Below are 16,173 nucleotides of genomic sequence, written 5' to 3' on the forward strand. Positions count from 1 at the left end.
CACTGGCTGTCTCTCTGAAGTGGAATGTGGGCTGGGAGCATGCTCAGACAGAGCCATGCCTATGTGCAATTGCAGGCGATGCCAGGCCAGTTGACGGTTTGTGACATGTTGGTGTGAGATATCAAAATCCAAAGAGACTCGAGCACAGGCTTGTTTATGATCCAATTGCTTGAAGATGGAATCTGAGCCACCTCGGGAATATTCATGAAAACAAGACAAAAAAGATTTTCTAAGGATCGACACCAGAGAAGCTGAGGGAACAGGGCTTGAGTTCAAGAATGGAAGTCTTCTGGTACTGACAAGAGTGATTTGAAAAAAAAAAATGTTCTTTTTATATGCAAATTATCTGTCTGCCTGACAGCTGTTATGATGTCTCGCTCCCCAGCACAGATAATCCAAGTGTGTTTTCAGGGAGCACCATTGTTCCAGGCAGGGTTACATTTTCTTTTCCTTTCCCCAGACTGCCCAATGAAACCTTTTGATCTGGCACTGGATAGGAAGTGAAATTTAGTCTCAATAATGTTTCCTAAGTAAAGATGTGAGCTCTAGCTTCTCGGCCACCTTTTCTTACGGACACGTTTCCACGTAACACACACAGAGACACATATAAATTATGGTGACTTAGTTATATATTGTTCTGTACATGACAGAGTAAGACATTTTATTTCAAGGCATATTTTCCAACCCAAACGTAGCCTTTTAGAGAAAGAAATCAGTTTTATGTGAAAGAGAATTGGCTGGAGTGGAATTTAGGAGCAATGGGCTCAAGTTTCAGTGCAGCAAGAACTGTAAAGCCATCCTTCTGAAGCCATCACCTTGTTTCCTCAAGAATTCTATCATCTGTTTCTTCCCTACGGTGTTAGCCTCATGCTTTCCCCAATTGTTATCCGAGGTCGACTCTCAAGAGTGTAGAGTCTTGAAATTCCCATTAAGAGCTGGTCCTCCACTGGGCCGGCAGAAGAGCCAGCTGTATTGACAATTGACTGTGACTCTGAGCACTGACTTAGTGGTTGCTGGGATTTGAACTCAGGACCTCTGGAAGACCAGCTTGTGCTCTTAACCGCTGGACTATCTCTCCAGTCAGCACTGACTTATTGGTAAAGTAAAAAAGAGAGTCTTCATTCTTGAACTTCACATCGCAGCCTACAGATATCCACTGACTCCCCCCATCCCCCCCAAAAATGTGCATTTGGACCTGATGGGGCAGTGAGACTGAGCAGGCCGCACACTATCACCCTGGGCATTAGCAGAAGCCAAGGATCTGATCACAGAGCCCATCTTCCAGAATTAACGTCGCTGGTCCCACGATCTTGGCGTGGTTCCCATATTGTCTTAGATGACAATTGTAGAATCTAGATGGTGGCTAGAAGTTCACACTCACAGTGCTGTTCCAGTTTGCCTTAGCGACTCCAGCATTAGGATAACCTCCAGTGTTTGCTTCCGTCCATTCCTTTGCTCATCGCTTGTTAGTCCAAGTCACACGAATGTGGATGTTATCTTTCTTGGGAGAAATATAGTGACTTGAATTTTGGAAATAAGATTTTTTCTTTTAATTTTATTTTAAGCTGGTGTCTAGAAAGGGAAAATAAAAATGTATAGAAATGAAGAAAACTTTCTAAAGCTTCGTGTGTTTCCTCTGCATGCCCACATTTATACATTTATTATTATTTTTCCAATAACTCTTGGTTGTGTTGGCAGTTATACATGGTTATAGTCTCTTTAGGGAAGTGTATGTTAATTAAAATCTCCCACACAACGCTTAAGGAGAAATTAACATTTTTTTTATTATGTCTACAGAGGTTTTAAACATGGTTAGTAAACTGAGAGGGGACAATGTCGTCTGTCCTTGACCCTGAGCGTCTCAGATTTTATGAACACTCAAGTGGCGGTTCCTGTGACCGTGTCTTTTGGGATGATGAGAGGAACATGTATTAGAGTGTAATTTGAGATATTAGAGAAGAAAACAGAAAGCAATAAAACCTATGAGAAAAGTTACAGAAAGCAGACATTTTCATTAAAAAAAAAAAAACTAGAAGGAGCAAAGAGACAAAGGATTAAAAAAAACAGTAAATAAATTAAAGATAGCTCAAAATTTTAGAGGGCAGAGAATGGATGTGGAGGAGGGATTTGCCAGTGGCTATAGATCAGCTCAGTACCTTAATAGTTACATTCTTCTAGGAAGCAGCTCTAAGATCATCTTACAGAGGATGCCCAGCTGCCCATGGAGCACTCCTTGTGTGTGGGCGTGGGTACCAGGCAGGAACACTGTTCATAGTGCCACTTTCCTTCACCCAGTGTGTTCCCAAGTATCTAGTCAGGGAACGAGGCAGCATTGCCTAGTAAATCTACTCTGGAGGTCTGGGGTATAAGGGCTGGCATCCCAGGCTTCAGGGAATTGTTTCTTAAATTTTCTGGGGGAAAACAAACAAACATCAGTCAGAGGCAACTGAAAATAAGAAAGCCTAACACCCTGGAGAAGCAATTAGGGAGAGGGTCTATTAGACTCTGAAGTGTTCTATACATCTTTCTCTGTATGATGCAAATTAACTTAATCTAAATGTAATCACTGGTGTAGACTGGGAACTGTGAAGCCCTACAATGAAATCCGATGATTTATTGGACTGCAGACACAAGCTAAATTGGTGTATCAATTCATCAGTAGAATCTAATTTTCTAGAGTGCAAGAAGAAACACTGTCTAAGTGGTATTTTGGAGAAACAAAACCAAACGCTAAGAATCTGAGCCACGGATAAGACCCTGTCCCCAGGCTGCAAAAGCCTCCCTTAGTTCTCAGGGAAGAGGCAGATCCTGATTGCAGAGGTGTGTGGATAAGAAGAGTCATTTGGGACAAGCTGGAAGCACTCTATTTATTTCTCTAAAGCCCTGTGGGTGTAAGGCCACACACTGGATCTAGAGTACTTCCTGTGGTGTGACCTCTTTTGGTCTTCACAGGCTTCATATTTCCCTAAGAACAGTCAAGGGCGCAGAGTTCCTTACACTTACATTAGTACAAAGGTGCACTTCCACCCGGCCACCCTCGGTTCTGCTTTACTGTTTTTAATTGCAAGGTTTTGCTGGTGTGGTAATGCAAGTTCTTAATACGAGCACAAGGTCAGCCTTTTACACACACACTCATACATTCTCACACACAAACACCCACCCACATTCACATTCAATATATTCACACATACACACACTCACACATAGACATATACCCACACATACACATGCACACACATGTAGACATTCACACACACACATACACAGACACACACACATATACACTCACATACTAACAGATATATACCCAAACACGTACTCACACATACACTGACTCACACAGACTCTTACACACATGCACACTCATACACACATACATATGAAGACACACACAGTCTCATACACACATACACACACATACACACTATCTTATTATTTGTTTTAATACTATGACAAAGGCCTTTGGCAATAGCAATAGAAAAGGCTTATTTGGTTTCCTAGCTCCCGGGTACTGTCCATCATGGCAGGGAGTCATGTGGAGTAGCAGGGGACACCAGGTCGTGTTTCATCCAAGATCAGGAATCAGAAAGATGAATCCTGCTGACCCGATCACCCTCTCCTGTTTAATATTTCTGAGCTCTGACCCTATTCCAAGGAAAGTTGCCACTTATATTTAGGGCAACTCTTCTTACCTCAGTTAAACAAATATACATAATCCCTTACAGCCATTCCCAGAGACTTGTCTCTATGCAATTCTAGATCCTGTTTAGTTGATAACCAATATCAACTACCAATCATTACCTTCTATGGTTTTTATGCAAAATCTACCTTGTCTTTGTTGTTGTTTGCAGGGGATCAAACAGAATGAGTCATTTGCAAAAATCCATAGTTCTTCAGGCGTGATGCAACTAGTTAGCACAGTGTTATCTTCAGCCAAAAACCAAACAAACAAAAACCAAAAAGACAAACCTTCTTTAGGCTAGGGATGTAGCTTATTGGTAACATGAACGCTATCCCAGCACATATGAAGTTCTGGGGTCCCTATCCAGTACCATATAAACTGTGGGTGGGCATGTGTCCTAACCCATTATAACCAAGTAGAGCCTGTAGGATTGCAAGTCCAAAGCCATCCTCAAAAACACGGATCTCAAGACCACCCTGGGATATGTGACATCCTGTCTTGACAACAAAATAAAACTCCAAATATTTCTTTATTATACTATGCAGTGTCTCCTCTGCTCCTTGATTTTCTCTGGCTCATCTTAGCAGAGAATTTTAGAACTCTGGAAAGTCGTCATGATACCCCACCTACTTCCCTACTCCTCATATGTTCAGTTCCAGGGGGAAGGGGGAAAGAGGGAAACATTGCCAGTTGTGAGTAACACTGGATGGATGCTGGTAAGGCAAGAAAAGGACTGAGCTTCACAGGAGGAAGGAGATGATTGTCTGGGCTATCTACGAACACAGGTGCCCCAAAGCTGGCATCTGTCTTCCCTCAGTCTTGTACCCCATATCCACTGTAAGGCTCAGACCTCCTTGAATGGACAGTTGTGCTATTCTCTGATGTGAGCCAAGAGACTTTTCAGCTTCCAGCTACAGTTGCCTAGAAAGATGGAGAGGCTCCTTGGGCCTAATAGACATGGCATGATTTAGATAACCGCTTGAAACACAGCTGAGATTTTATTTAATAATGCCAGTGTTTTGTGGATGATAGAGTCTTTGACTTGAGAACAATCCCGAAGATGCCCTCTCTTTGACCTCAGGATCCTCAAGTAATAGAATAATTACCAGAGCAGAAGCCATTCTTTTCTTTTTCTAGACATCCAAGTCACACTGCAAGCATCTGGAACAGACACTGCTAACTTCCAGCCCTCAGGCTGAGGTTAGCACAGGGTGGGTACTGTGGCTTTTCTAGTGCTCACTGGCAGGGTGGCTGGGATTTCAGAGCTTGAACAAATCCCAGAATGCAGCCACACTGGCTGCAGTTTCATGTTCTTCTGCTGGCTCCTGTGCCTCCCCGCAAGACACAGAGGTCCCCTTTATCTTCATCACTGCATTTCCATCTGCAAGACTAGAGCTGCCTGGCCCCTGTACAAGCCTGAGCTGGGTTAAGTTTTACAGCTACTTGGCTCAACATCGTTGGAAGAAGAAAGGGGACCATCCTGTTGATAGATGCTATGTGAAGTCATCAGGAAAAGAATCATTTATAACTAGTTCATATTTTTCTATGAAAACCAAAAATTATAATTTCTATTAATTACTCCATTTCCCTCCTCTCTGTTTTTTAGGTAAAGCAGCCAATCAATGGACATGAGCACATTTTCACCCCAACTTTTCAACATAGGTATTTTAAGCTCTTGTTCTTGGAAAATGCTTACCAATGGCTAAGTCCAAAGAAAATTAATAAAAAGGCAGACGCAAAAGCTAAAAAGCCACTGAGGAGTGCATCACCTACTAATACTATTTAGTTAAAGCAGAATTATTTTTAATCAACCATTTAATAAGTATTTTTCCATTTCATTAGCATAAATTAATTCTGCCTAATTATGAATTTCTTTACATATTTTCATATATGTATATAATGTATTTTGATAGTATTCATCACCTATTACTCTCTATGACTGCCTTATTCCCACTCTTCCAGACCACTTCCCTTCTACATTCATGTCATTTATGTGTTTATTTTGAGGGCCTAGTGTGTCTAATTAGGATTTCTTGTCAGCAAGGTGTCACTTATAAGGACAGAGCCACCTTACCAGTGACTACACCACTAGGAAATGCTCCCTTTCTTCCCCAGCCACCATTGAACACTCATGGAGCTTTTGGGGGATGCAGTAAGAATTCTTAAATAAAACAGAAGCAAAGATCCCCAGATGTCCTCTGGTGGGAAATACTGAGGAAGGCTGCTTATCCAGGATACTCTGGGGTAGAGCTACTGGGAAGTAGAGCCAGGGGAGACTGCTGTGGAAGAGGGGTGGCACAGTCTCGGCTTCTGTGAGCTCACTTTCAGGGTTCTTCTCTTAGTCACTTTTGTATTGTTGTGAAAAGAAGTCACAACCAGGACAATATATAGAAAAATATGTTTCATTTGGTCGGTACTTCAGTTAGCATCTATGATGGTAGAACATATGAGTAGCTGAGAGTTCTCATTTTAATCCACAAACAGGGGCAGAGAGGGAGCCTTGGGAATCACACAAATCTTTTGAAACCTCAAAGCCCACCTCCAGTGACACATCACCTCCAACAAGGCCACACCTCCTAATCCTTCCCAAGCAGTTCCACCAACTAAGGACCAGGTATTCAGATATGTGAGCCTATGGGGACCATTCTCATAAAAACCACCATAGATCTTTATTGACTACTGAAAAATCCTATGCAGATTAGATTTCATAATGCTCAAATGAGTAGCATCTCCACGCAGTAAGCACTGATTTAGCCTTCACAAGCCCTCCACGGGGCAGTTGCAGGAGACATAGATTCATGCTTATCTCTTCCACTTTTTGATATATAGTCTGTCATAGACTGGCACTTGTAAAGAGATACAAATCTGGCAACAGATTTTATAGAGTCATGTAAGTAGAACTATACCAATAAAGTTTATTTAAGTAACAATGACATCAAACACTGTTAAATATTAATATAATGCTATTTGTAAGCATGAGTCTTGCATGTAGAAGTTTACCATAAGAGGCCCATGTTCTTTCCACCCCAACACATGAGGCAGTTGAGTGGTAGAGTTTGTGATTTATTTGCTCTGTGTCACAAAACTAGAAAACAGGAAATCCAATGCTATATTTTAGGAATCCTGTTGGATCTTGGGATCTCTCTCTGTCTCTCACTGACTTAGCATTAAGAAACAGTAAATGCCGTGGGCTATTGTTCAAGCTGAGGAGAGATAAGAGCACAGCCTCCAATGTAACTGTTGCTGCTGTTGGTCTCTGTGCCTGGCTTTGAACACAGACAGTAGCTGAATAAAAATGGTGGTGTTGTTGGTGCTCTTCCTGGCTCACTCTTGGGGCATTGGGAGAGCTGCACTATGGTTCTATGTGCTGTCTGTTCTTACGGGAAGTGCAGCTGAGAGGCCCTCTGCTGAACCACAGAAGAGCTGCTTGCTTCTGGGAAGAACCACAGCCACAGCCGATAAGAACTCAGAAGAGGTGTGACTTATTTTGATCAAAGGTGTCAAGAGCCCAGAAGGCAGGGGTGAGGCTGCCACCAGAGAGTGCATGAGATGTGTGCTTTTGAAATTCAAAGCCCCTAGCATTAAAACCCCCAAAACAAGATACTTGTAAACTTCAATAGATGTTCACAGTGAGCAGAAAGCCAAGAGGACCGATTCAATGAAACACACTCAAAAGGCAAGTAAAGGAAGTGATGAGAATAACCACCAAAGAACAATCGCACGAAACCTTCCAGTGCAAAAAATTTCCCAGCGGTAGATTGATATATAGAAATCATTTCTAGGGAGGGTTTTTGTTCGTTTGTTTTGTAAGAGTAGATTCATTGGAGTAAGCAATAAATGATAGTAATAGTGGGACTTCCATCGGCAGATCCACTATGCAAGAGATCATGTCGCTATGCCAAAGAGAGAAACAGAGACAAGGACTTTTGGTGCACTCTGAAGGTTAGGCAATGAGCAGAACGCCTCAAAAATTGTGCAGGCTAAGTAAGCTGTGGCTGTTCTGTTCCACCCATGCTTTCATTTAGCATTTCTGCTTTGCTTAAGCCATGTGGTTTCAGTAAGGACAATATAACAACAAAATGATATACAGGAATAAAAAAGACCCCTAGTTTGGCAAGAAGTGAAGAAGTTGCATAGTCCCCAAGCTTTACTTGGTTATCAGGCTGGTTTCCTTTCAAAGCGCCTGTGTTTTCTCTCTCCTTCTGTTTCTATAAATAAGGAGCTAGCTGTTGGAAGGTGATAATTGCATCTATAAATTGCTTCGCTTTCAAGTTTCAAATTTAAGCTGCGTTACCTTTGTCCTAGTGGCCCTGCAAATTGCAGAGGTACCATTGCAGAGTGTAAACACACCCTTCTCCTCTGCCTGTCTTCTTGGTCACTGAGTGGATTGGGGACAGTCTGGAGCCCTGGATATCAGCATGTATCATTCGCAGGGCTGCGTCTCTCCCGTAACCTAGCAGTGGCTGCAGCCTGTGGCAGGCAGGCCAGCAGTTTTACCCATCTCTGCTGAGTGAAATGCTTTTGATCACACTTAGTGGTTGATTTCAAGAAGTAGAAATTCAAAAAACAAAATCCAAGAAAATTCACTATTTCAAAATCAGAGGGGGCAAGAAGGGAGGAGAGCAATACCAGACTTTCTAAGAAAAAGAATTAGCACCCCCCCCTCCGATTCTTTTTCTTTTTCCAAAACTGGGGGATGCTGTGTGAGAGGAGAAAATACTCCAGTAAATATGGCATGGTACTGGAGCTGCAACCAGACCCGACTGTGTCAGAGAAAAGATCTTAGAATGTGTGGCCCCTGGGCAGCAATTACCCAGTCCTTATCAGAGTTGCTTTCTCCCAGGACAGGACTGAATTCCAGACAGAGGGCACTTTAACCCCTGCCTGCTTCCTCTTGTGCTTGAGCTGTTTGGTAGGGTAATCACTCTTCCTGTTTCCGCAGGGTGGAGGACTGGAGGAGGCCAGTTCTAACACAGGTAGGGGGAGGAACGTGAAGAGTGCATTCAGACCTTCGTCTTAACCCAGCCAGAGTCAACAAGAGACATCTTAGTCTCCTGGCTGTGGCCCACATTCGCTGCAAGACGCAGGAGTGTGAATGAAAAGCCCAGGGGTTAAGGGCTAGTCAGAGTCCCCTCAGTCCGGGAGCTGTGTGCCGAAATATTCACACGCTGGATCTGGGATCTCCGAGCACTCGGGACTTGCATGTGCTGCAAATGTGGCCAGTGGAAATGAACTCTCAATTCAGCTTGGCCGCACGTGACTTCCTATTTCTGTAAGGTACTTCCAAGAGACTTCCTCTGTAAAGCCAGCTGAGGACCAGGAGATTTCCTTCGGCGACTAGGCAAAGTTTGTTTCAGCTCTGGACAGAAGTTTGCCCTAAGAGATCGAGTGAGGTGTTTCTCTTTCTTTCTTTTTCTGCTGTTGCCAGCGTGCAAGGATCTTGTGGCGCCCGTCTGTGATCGGAAACTGAACACAGTAGTGCAGATCTCGGTCATCCATCCGGTGGAGCAGACCCTGACGAGGTACTCCAGCACGGAGATTGTGGAGGTGAGCCTGGCATGGGTTTCTCTCCGCCTGTCGTCTCTCTCCCTCTCGCAGCGCGCTGTTGTCCCTGGGCATCCTGCATGCCGCTCCCTCCCCCCCCCCCCACCACTGCCTCTCTCCCGCCCCTCTGAACAGCTGACATAAGTTAGCCTGTGGTCTCTGGTCCTGCTGTTGCTTTCGTCTGTCATTAAGGAACACAGACCTGAGGTTTTGAAGCACATGCAGAATAAACAGATGGGAAAGAATTTGACTTTCCTTTGAAAGGTTTTAGCTTTCTTCCACAGAAAACTTTCCACTGCGAATTCCAAGAGAACAGGATACTCGCCTAAATATTTGTGTGTCTCTACATATATGATCCACTGTCTACATTGATTTTAAACAGAACAAACACATTTAATGATGGAAAAAGTTGAACATACAGAGTTTAAAAACAGGTGAAGGGGATTTTGCTCTTTACAGTTTTTCCAGCCCAGTAGTGAAAACTTGGTATTCTCTACTATGTGTCTTTCAAAGCACAGTGTTTTCCAAAGAAAGGAAGGTGATTAACTTGATTAGCTATAATGTTTCCGGGCAAAATGTGTAAATGTTACTCATGGGATGAGAGATTTCCTATTTACGTTTATTGTTGCTAATGCAACATTCACCGGGTATCGGGAAATTCATTATTGTGCTGGCTCACATTCAACGGGACAAGTTTCGCTTTAGATGGTTTTGTTCTCCTGACACATTTCAGGACATCAGTGAGTGACAGATACTTATCTGAACATCTGGGACTCTGGAGAGTGTCCCTGCAGCTCCTTCAGTTTCTCTTATTTCTCTTCCACTTGTGAGCCCCACTATTCTGAATGTGGAGTTTCTGTCTGAACTTAGGCAGTCTGCTCTAGCCTTGGCCGGCTTTGCTCACCGTTTGCTTTAAAGCAGTGGATGGAACCAATGATTCAGACTGCAGGAGAGTCATTTCTATTCTGGGAATGGCCTAAATCCTGTGTGTAACCCTGTGTCTGCTCCTTCACGCAGGCCTGAATCTGCCCTTTGGAGACTTCAAGTTCTAAAGCCAGTACAATGTATAGTTAGCCCATAGTTCAATTAAAAGTAGATAAAGTCATTTTCTTAATGAAAACACCTCAAGTATTATTATAACTTGGTTATTTTTAAACATTGTTAAATTTCAAAGTAACTTGGTTTTGCTTTTATTATTTTGTTCTACTACCCTCATTTATTCTCCTGTGATAAAACACACATATTTTGAAATCTATTATTATAACTATAAAACTAAATTATGTTGACTTTTATATAGAATATGCATAATTTTCTTAGCTGATTTATTTACTGCCTGTCTCCAAATATGTCTGATCAAGAAAATACCATTTTTTGAGTTAGAAGCCAGCTTTGTCTACAAGAGCTAGTTCCAGGATACACTTCAAAGCTACACAGAGAAACCCTATCTCAAAAAACAAAGAGAGAGAGAGAGAGAGAGAGAGAGAGAGAGAGAGAGAGAGAGCATTTGCCTTTTGAAGAATAAAAAGATGAGTAAATTAGTACCACAGGCTTTCAGAAGTTTTAGTAGACTATTGGCTTACAGACTTTTAAAAACATTTTCAAATATATTTGGTTGCGCACGCGTGTGTAAAATGTCGTGTTAGAGACCAGCTTTCTAACAGCGGTTCTGAGGCCCTGGAATGTCTTGGTGACCACATTCCAAGCAATAATTGCTTTTCCCCAGTCTATCATGTTTAGACTTCTCACTAGTTTTCAAGTTTGTTTGTGGACTGAAAAGTCACCATTAAACATCTAAAAACAATCACACACTCATAGAGCATAGCTTTCTATTGAAGCAAAGTAAGAAAAAAAAAACATTTTTAAAAGGATAGCATAGCATTTACCAATGATTGAAGAAAATAGTTTCATTCAATTTGGTGAGATGGTATCTTAGATTATTTGTTTCAATAATAAATATATATGTAGTATTTTATGTGTGTGTGTGTGTGTGTGTGTGTGTGTGTGTGTGTATTCAGATGTGCTGGCAACTTGTCCTAAAGATAGGTTCTGATTACAACTTTTAAAACTGGGTTTATTTTAAAGTCCTTAGTCACTTAAAAAAATGCAAGTTCACCTACTCAGTAGCCATCAGTACAGTGGGGCCCTGGGCTCACGGCCCACAAGCAACACTTGGCTCTTCAGATCTCTCTTTTCACAGAACTATTCCTAGAAAAGCAGGCAGAGACACACTCTCTGTGTTCTCATTTGTCCCTGCATGCTGCCAGCTACAGTTGCTGCCTTCCTGAATCCAAGTTATCTGCTTATGCTGTTTCAGGGAACAAAAGACCCACTGTTCTTGACGGGTGTCACATTCCCATCCGAGTACCCCATCTATGAAGAGACTAGAATAAAACTGACAGTCTATGATGTCAAGGATAAGTCTCACGACACTGTAAGTACTTGATCTTCTTTCTCTGGGAATAGAGGATGAGTTTTAGACTTTGCCAAGCTGTTGGACTTTGAACGCTACCAGCATTTTTAAACAGGGCTGTTTGGACTGCACTTATATTTGTCTTGTGGCTGTACTTTACTGTGTGTTGTTCAAACTCATTTGGCTTGTCCCCAGCATGGCAATTAGCTAGGGACAAAAACTTGCTGAACAGACCTATCTCTCTTTCCTAAGAAGGCTGATTTGATCTCTCGGCTTATATATTTGCTGCAATTTTAAGCTGATCGGATGATAATGTGGTTGAAGGAACAGTTTAAATAATAGTCCACTTTTTAAGATACTGTAACTGCCAAAAGCTGACGATTGACAGTACTCTACTCTCGCTGTTTTTCTTTTTATACTGCGTCTAGAGAAACTATTTTTTTCCTGATGTTGTTACTACCCAATGTAAGAGTTCGTGGAAACTCAACTGAGGCTTACTCAGTTCTTTTACACCAAGGACTTGCACAGTCTGAACAGCCTTTTGTCCTAGATACTCAAGATTCCTATCCAGTTTGATTTTCTTGTCGAATGAGTCCTCTGCCTGGTTAGGCATTTAGGTGTCCTGATACAGTCCATGAACATGTGACTTATAACTCCTGACCAGATCCTGAAGCTGCTGGTGGATACCGAGACAGGGAAGCTGGCCTTCCCCTTCAAGTATCTGTGATAGTATGAAGGTCTATGGGTTTTTAAGGCAGCATAATGATGGGATTTTAATACTCAAAAATGAAGCAAGAGGCATGGAAGAGTTTCAATGGCACTTGGACCAGAAAGTTCCAAGGAGGGCTCTGGTTGAAACCAAAGGGGGAGAATGGGCTTGAAGAATCACTCAAGGGCTGAAGTGTATTCCGACTGCGCCTTACTTTGGCCATAATAACTCTATACAGTGTAGTAGAAGGAGCTCACATGTACTGGTAAGGTTATTTAGTAGAGGAAACATATATTAAAGAGATTTATGTATGTTTATATACATCAAACCAAAAAGATTCATTTCTTATAAATTATGGAATAAATGCCCCATTAAATGTAAGCATATTCATGGGATAGAAATGGCCACAGCAGTCTGCTACAGTCATTAAAGAAGAGAGTTGCTTGCCCAGGATTCTGGATTTATTTCACCTACCAGCCTTGAGTTTAAGAGAGCTTATTTTCTATATCTGCTCCTCCTTGAGGCATTGGTATAAGGAGAAAATGAGTAAATGTGTGGAAACTGTTTAGGGTCCGGCATATACAGAGACATGAACAATTAGTAATTACAAGTATTGTAGTCATCATTTTGAATAATAGTTCCTCATAACAGGTAAAAGCCAAATAAAAGTCTAATAAACAAAATCAACAAAATCATTTTCTGTATTTAGTAGCTTTTCTCTTTTCAAAAAAAAACAAAAAACAAAAAACAAACAAAAAAAAACCAACTTTTTTTGTAATTGAAAGAGAATTCTAATTCAACTGCTGTTTATGTGTATCTGACTTTAGGGCTGACCACTCTGTATTGAATGGCCAGTAAGGGAGGGGCTTCCTGGGAGAGGCTAATTCTCTTTCTCTCAGAAGTTATTAGTTGCCTATAGTTCTTTATCTAGGCATGAACTGCTTTAAAATCTCCCCACCTCCATGTTTAACTGACCATTGCTGCCTTCAGGTCTTTTCTAGAGCCCTAGGGGAGACTTTCATAGCTGAGTTTCTGGTATTCTAAGTCTTACAATCTTTCCTACCTTTCTTCTCCACTATTTGTATTCTAAAACAGATGCAAGAATTTAGGCACATTTTTTTCCTTTCTATTTTCTTGGGAGTTATATTTTTGCTTTTCTTTTCTTCATTTTGGAATAACACAAGAAAATGGAGATTGAATGAGGCCTGATGGGTTATGCACAAAGTCCCCAACTTCTTCCTTGTCTCCACAAACGTCTACAAGATGAGAGAAAGAAGTGGGTAGAAAATCACCCAGTGAGGAGTGAGAGGGGAGCTGGTTCTGATGGAAGGTGGGCATCCATATTGCACCTGTACCGGGAAATAATGATCTGAGGATGTGGTGAAGGACAAGGAAGAGGAGCAGAAACAGTTAGCTTTACGTCATCACACACATAATTAAAGTCAGTGCTGCAGCAATTCCCAAGTACAAACAGAAAGGACAGAGATTGTGAGCAGGGTAGAGTTTTAGGAATATTATGCTTCAGAAATTTAGGTTCGTCCCCAAGAGTTATGGTTGCTAAATTTTAGAAATACCAGAGGTTTCTTAGCTACTTTTGTTGTCTCGATGGCAAAATATCTCATGGAAGCAACGTAAGGGAAGAAAGATATACTCCTCACTGATCGGGCATTCTGCCCATCAGACCAGGGAAACCAGAGCCTTAGTGACGAGCAGCTTGGTCCAGGGTGGCAGGAATCTACAACATGGCTTTTTATATCTTGGCAGATCAGGAGAGAGAGAAAGAGAGAGAAAGAGAGAGGGGGAGGGAGGGAGATAAACGGAGAGAGGAAGAGAGAAAGAGAGGGGGAGGGAGGGAAATGGAGAGAGAAGGGGGAGGGAGGGAAATGGAGGGAGGAAGAGAGAGAGAGAGAGAGAGAGAGAGAGAGAGAGAGAGAGAGAGAGAGAGAGAGAGAGAGAGAGAGAGAGAGAGAGAACTGAAGTAGTAGTACTGGGTTATAATCCCCAAAGACCTATTCCTACACTTCTAGTGGTCTATGCCTGGAGTACATGTCCAAAATGTTCCACAATCCCCAAGAGCTATGTTACTAACTGGAGCAGGGTATTCACACACATGAACATGTGGTATATAGTTCACACTGAAAACTTAACACAATATTAACCACCCAAAGTGTCTTAATCTTCTACAATCCACTCTACTTAAAATGCATGCATTTATTAATCCTTCACGGGGAAACAGCTCTCTTACTCATCCATTGTACAATCTGTTTGCTTTGTTCTGAAAACTCATTCCGTGGATTCCTTTAACGACTTTCTTCTTTGACTGGCAGTGTTCTCATGTTAGCATATTGGGTGAACTGGAAACTCTGGCTGTAGAATAAAATGTGAGAAACTTGAACATACTAAGAGATGCAGCTGGCTGTCATTCACCAAACTCTGTCAACTAAAGCATAACCTGTTCCTTCCTGGTGATGGAAGTGTGAATAGAAACACAGTTCATTAATATGCTAATCATTCCCAGAGATACATGCAACATTGCATCTCTTCCCACCATCTCTTGAGGTTCCCTTTGGGGTGGGGAGAGGAAGTAAGTGGGCTATATTAGAGCCTTTACGTGCTTAACAACCTAAGTGCTTTAGATCCCAATATTTCTAAACCAAAAGGAAGGAGACTGAATTTGTGTATGTTTTGGGAGATTGGTGATTATATACATATATTTTAAAGCATGTTAACTATTTGATTTCAGCAAGCCTTTAATCATATTAGACCTGGAATAGTCAGGTCTTCTCAGTTCATTTGGCTGAGTCCTCTAGTGGGCTGAAGCCGAAGACTTGGTTGCTTGTGTCTTTCTCGGGAGTTTATCCTGGCTCAGAGCTAACCAGTCGGATAAATGTGGCAGCTCCCTACTTTATGCTAACTTGCAGACATACTTCTGTTAGATGCTATTAGAGAGAAAAGGTGATATTCTCCTCTGTGTGTTCTTGCAATGCATACTCTTACCTAGATATTCTTACATTCTTCTGATCAACTTGACCTAAGATTCATTACCTCAGTGACTCCCGCAGAAATGCAATTAATCTTCATAACACACGTGAGATGTCTGACTGTTGCTTCAGAGTGACTGTCCCTCCTTCACCTCGTTCATAGTGCCCTGTACGGCACTGCCTGCTGGGACAGCTAGATGGAGACTGTTGGGCTGTGAGTTGAGGAGGGCGACAGGAACTGTCAGGATCATTATCAAGACTTTATAATATTGTGGTTCTTCCCTCATTATGATAATATATATTCTCTGAATGGGCTGTTCAAATATCCTGCTGCTTGGTAGGGATTTAATGCCTGAAAGAGAAATGCATGGGCTAGGTATAAAATCTCCTGGGACCTGAAATTTAAACAAATATATTTTTTCAGAATGTTATTTACAATAATCAGCCACAGGGACAAGCAGGGAAGGCGGGTCTTCCATGTTACTGTGGAAACTTCTGAGCAAGGAGAAACTTGTGGCAAAGAATATCAGTATCAAAAGTGGTTTCTCTTCTTTCTCATGCAAGCTGGGGTGTTGGAAGGCACTGTATGAAGTTTCTTCTGCTCTGCTGAGGAAGGCTGTCCCACCAGCCAGCGTATGATTAGATCAGAGCATTGCTTCTACCTGTGGTTGAAATGTGAATTTCTACCCTATTTTGCAGAAGTATTCACTGACCTGCTTTTTGTTCTGGAGGTAAATAATTCTTTGCTCTATCTACAACTGAATTAGTTCATAAGAGAATCTGATGTGTAGTGGACACTAGACAATCCTATGGTTAGGAGATATAGCCTACCTCAATTTAAAAACTG

The 16,173-nt window shown here is 41.9% G+C and overlaps 1 protein-coding gene across 2 annotated transcripts in view; it reads left to right on the top strand.

Moving 5' to 3' along the window:
* Nucleotides 1-16,173, top strand: part of Inpp4b (inositol polyphosphate-4-phosphatase type II B) — a 400,041-nt gene that overhangs the window by 39,560 nt on the left and 344,308 nt on the right. For both annotated transcript variants that reach the window (XM_038312818.1, XM_038312820.1), the window contains exons 4-5: nucleotides 9,111-9,229; nucleotides 11,541-11,657. In XM_038312818.1, the coding sequence (XP_038168746.1) occupies nucleotides 9,111-9,229; nucleotides 11,541-11,657 (236 nt within the window). The remainder of the gene's footprint in view (nucleotides 1-9,110; nucleotides 9,230-11,540; nucleotides 11,658-16,173) is intronic.

This window comes from Arvicola amphibius, chromosome 15 (genome assembly GCF_903992535.2).
Source record: "Arvicola amphibius chromosome 15, mArvAmp1.2, whole genome shotgun sequence".
Lineage (NCBI taxonomy): Eukaryota > Metazoa > Chordata > Mammalia > Rodentia > Cricetidae > Arvicola > Arvicola amphibius.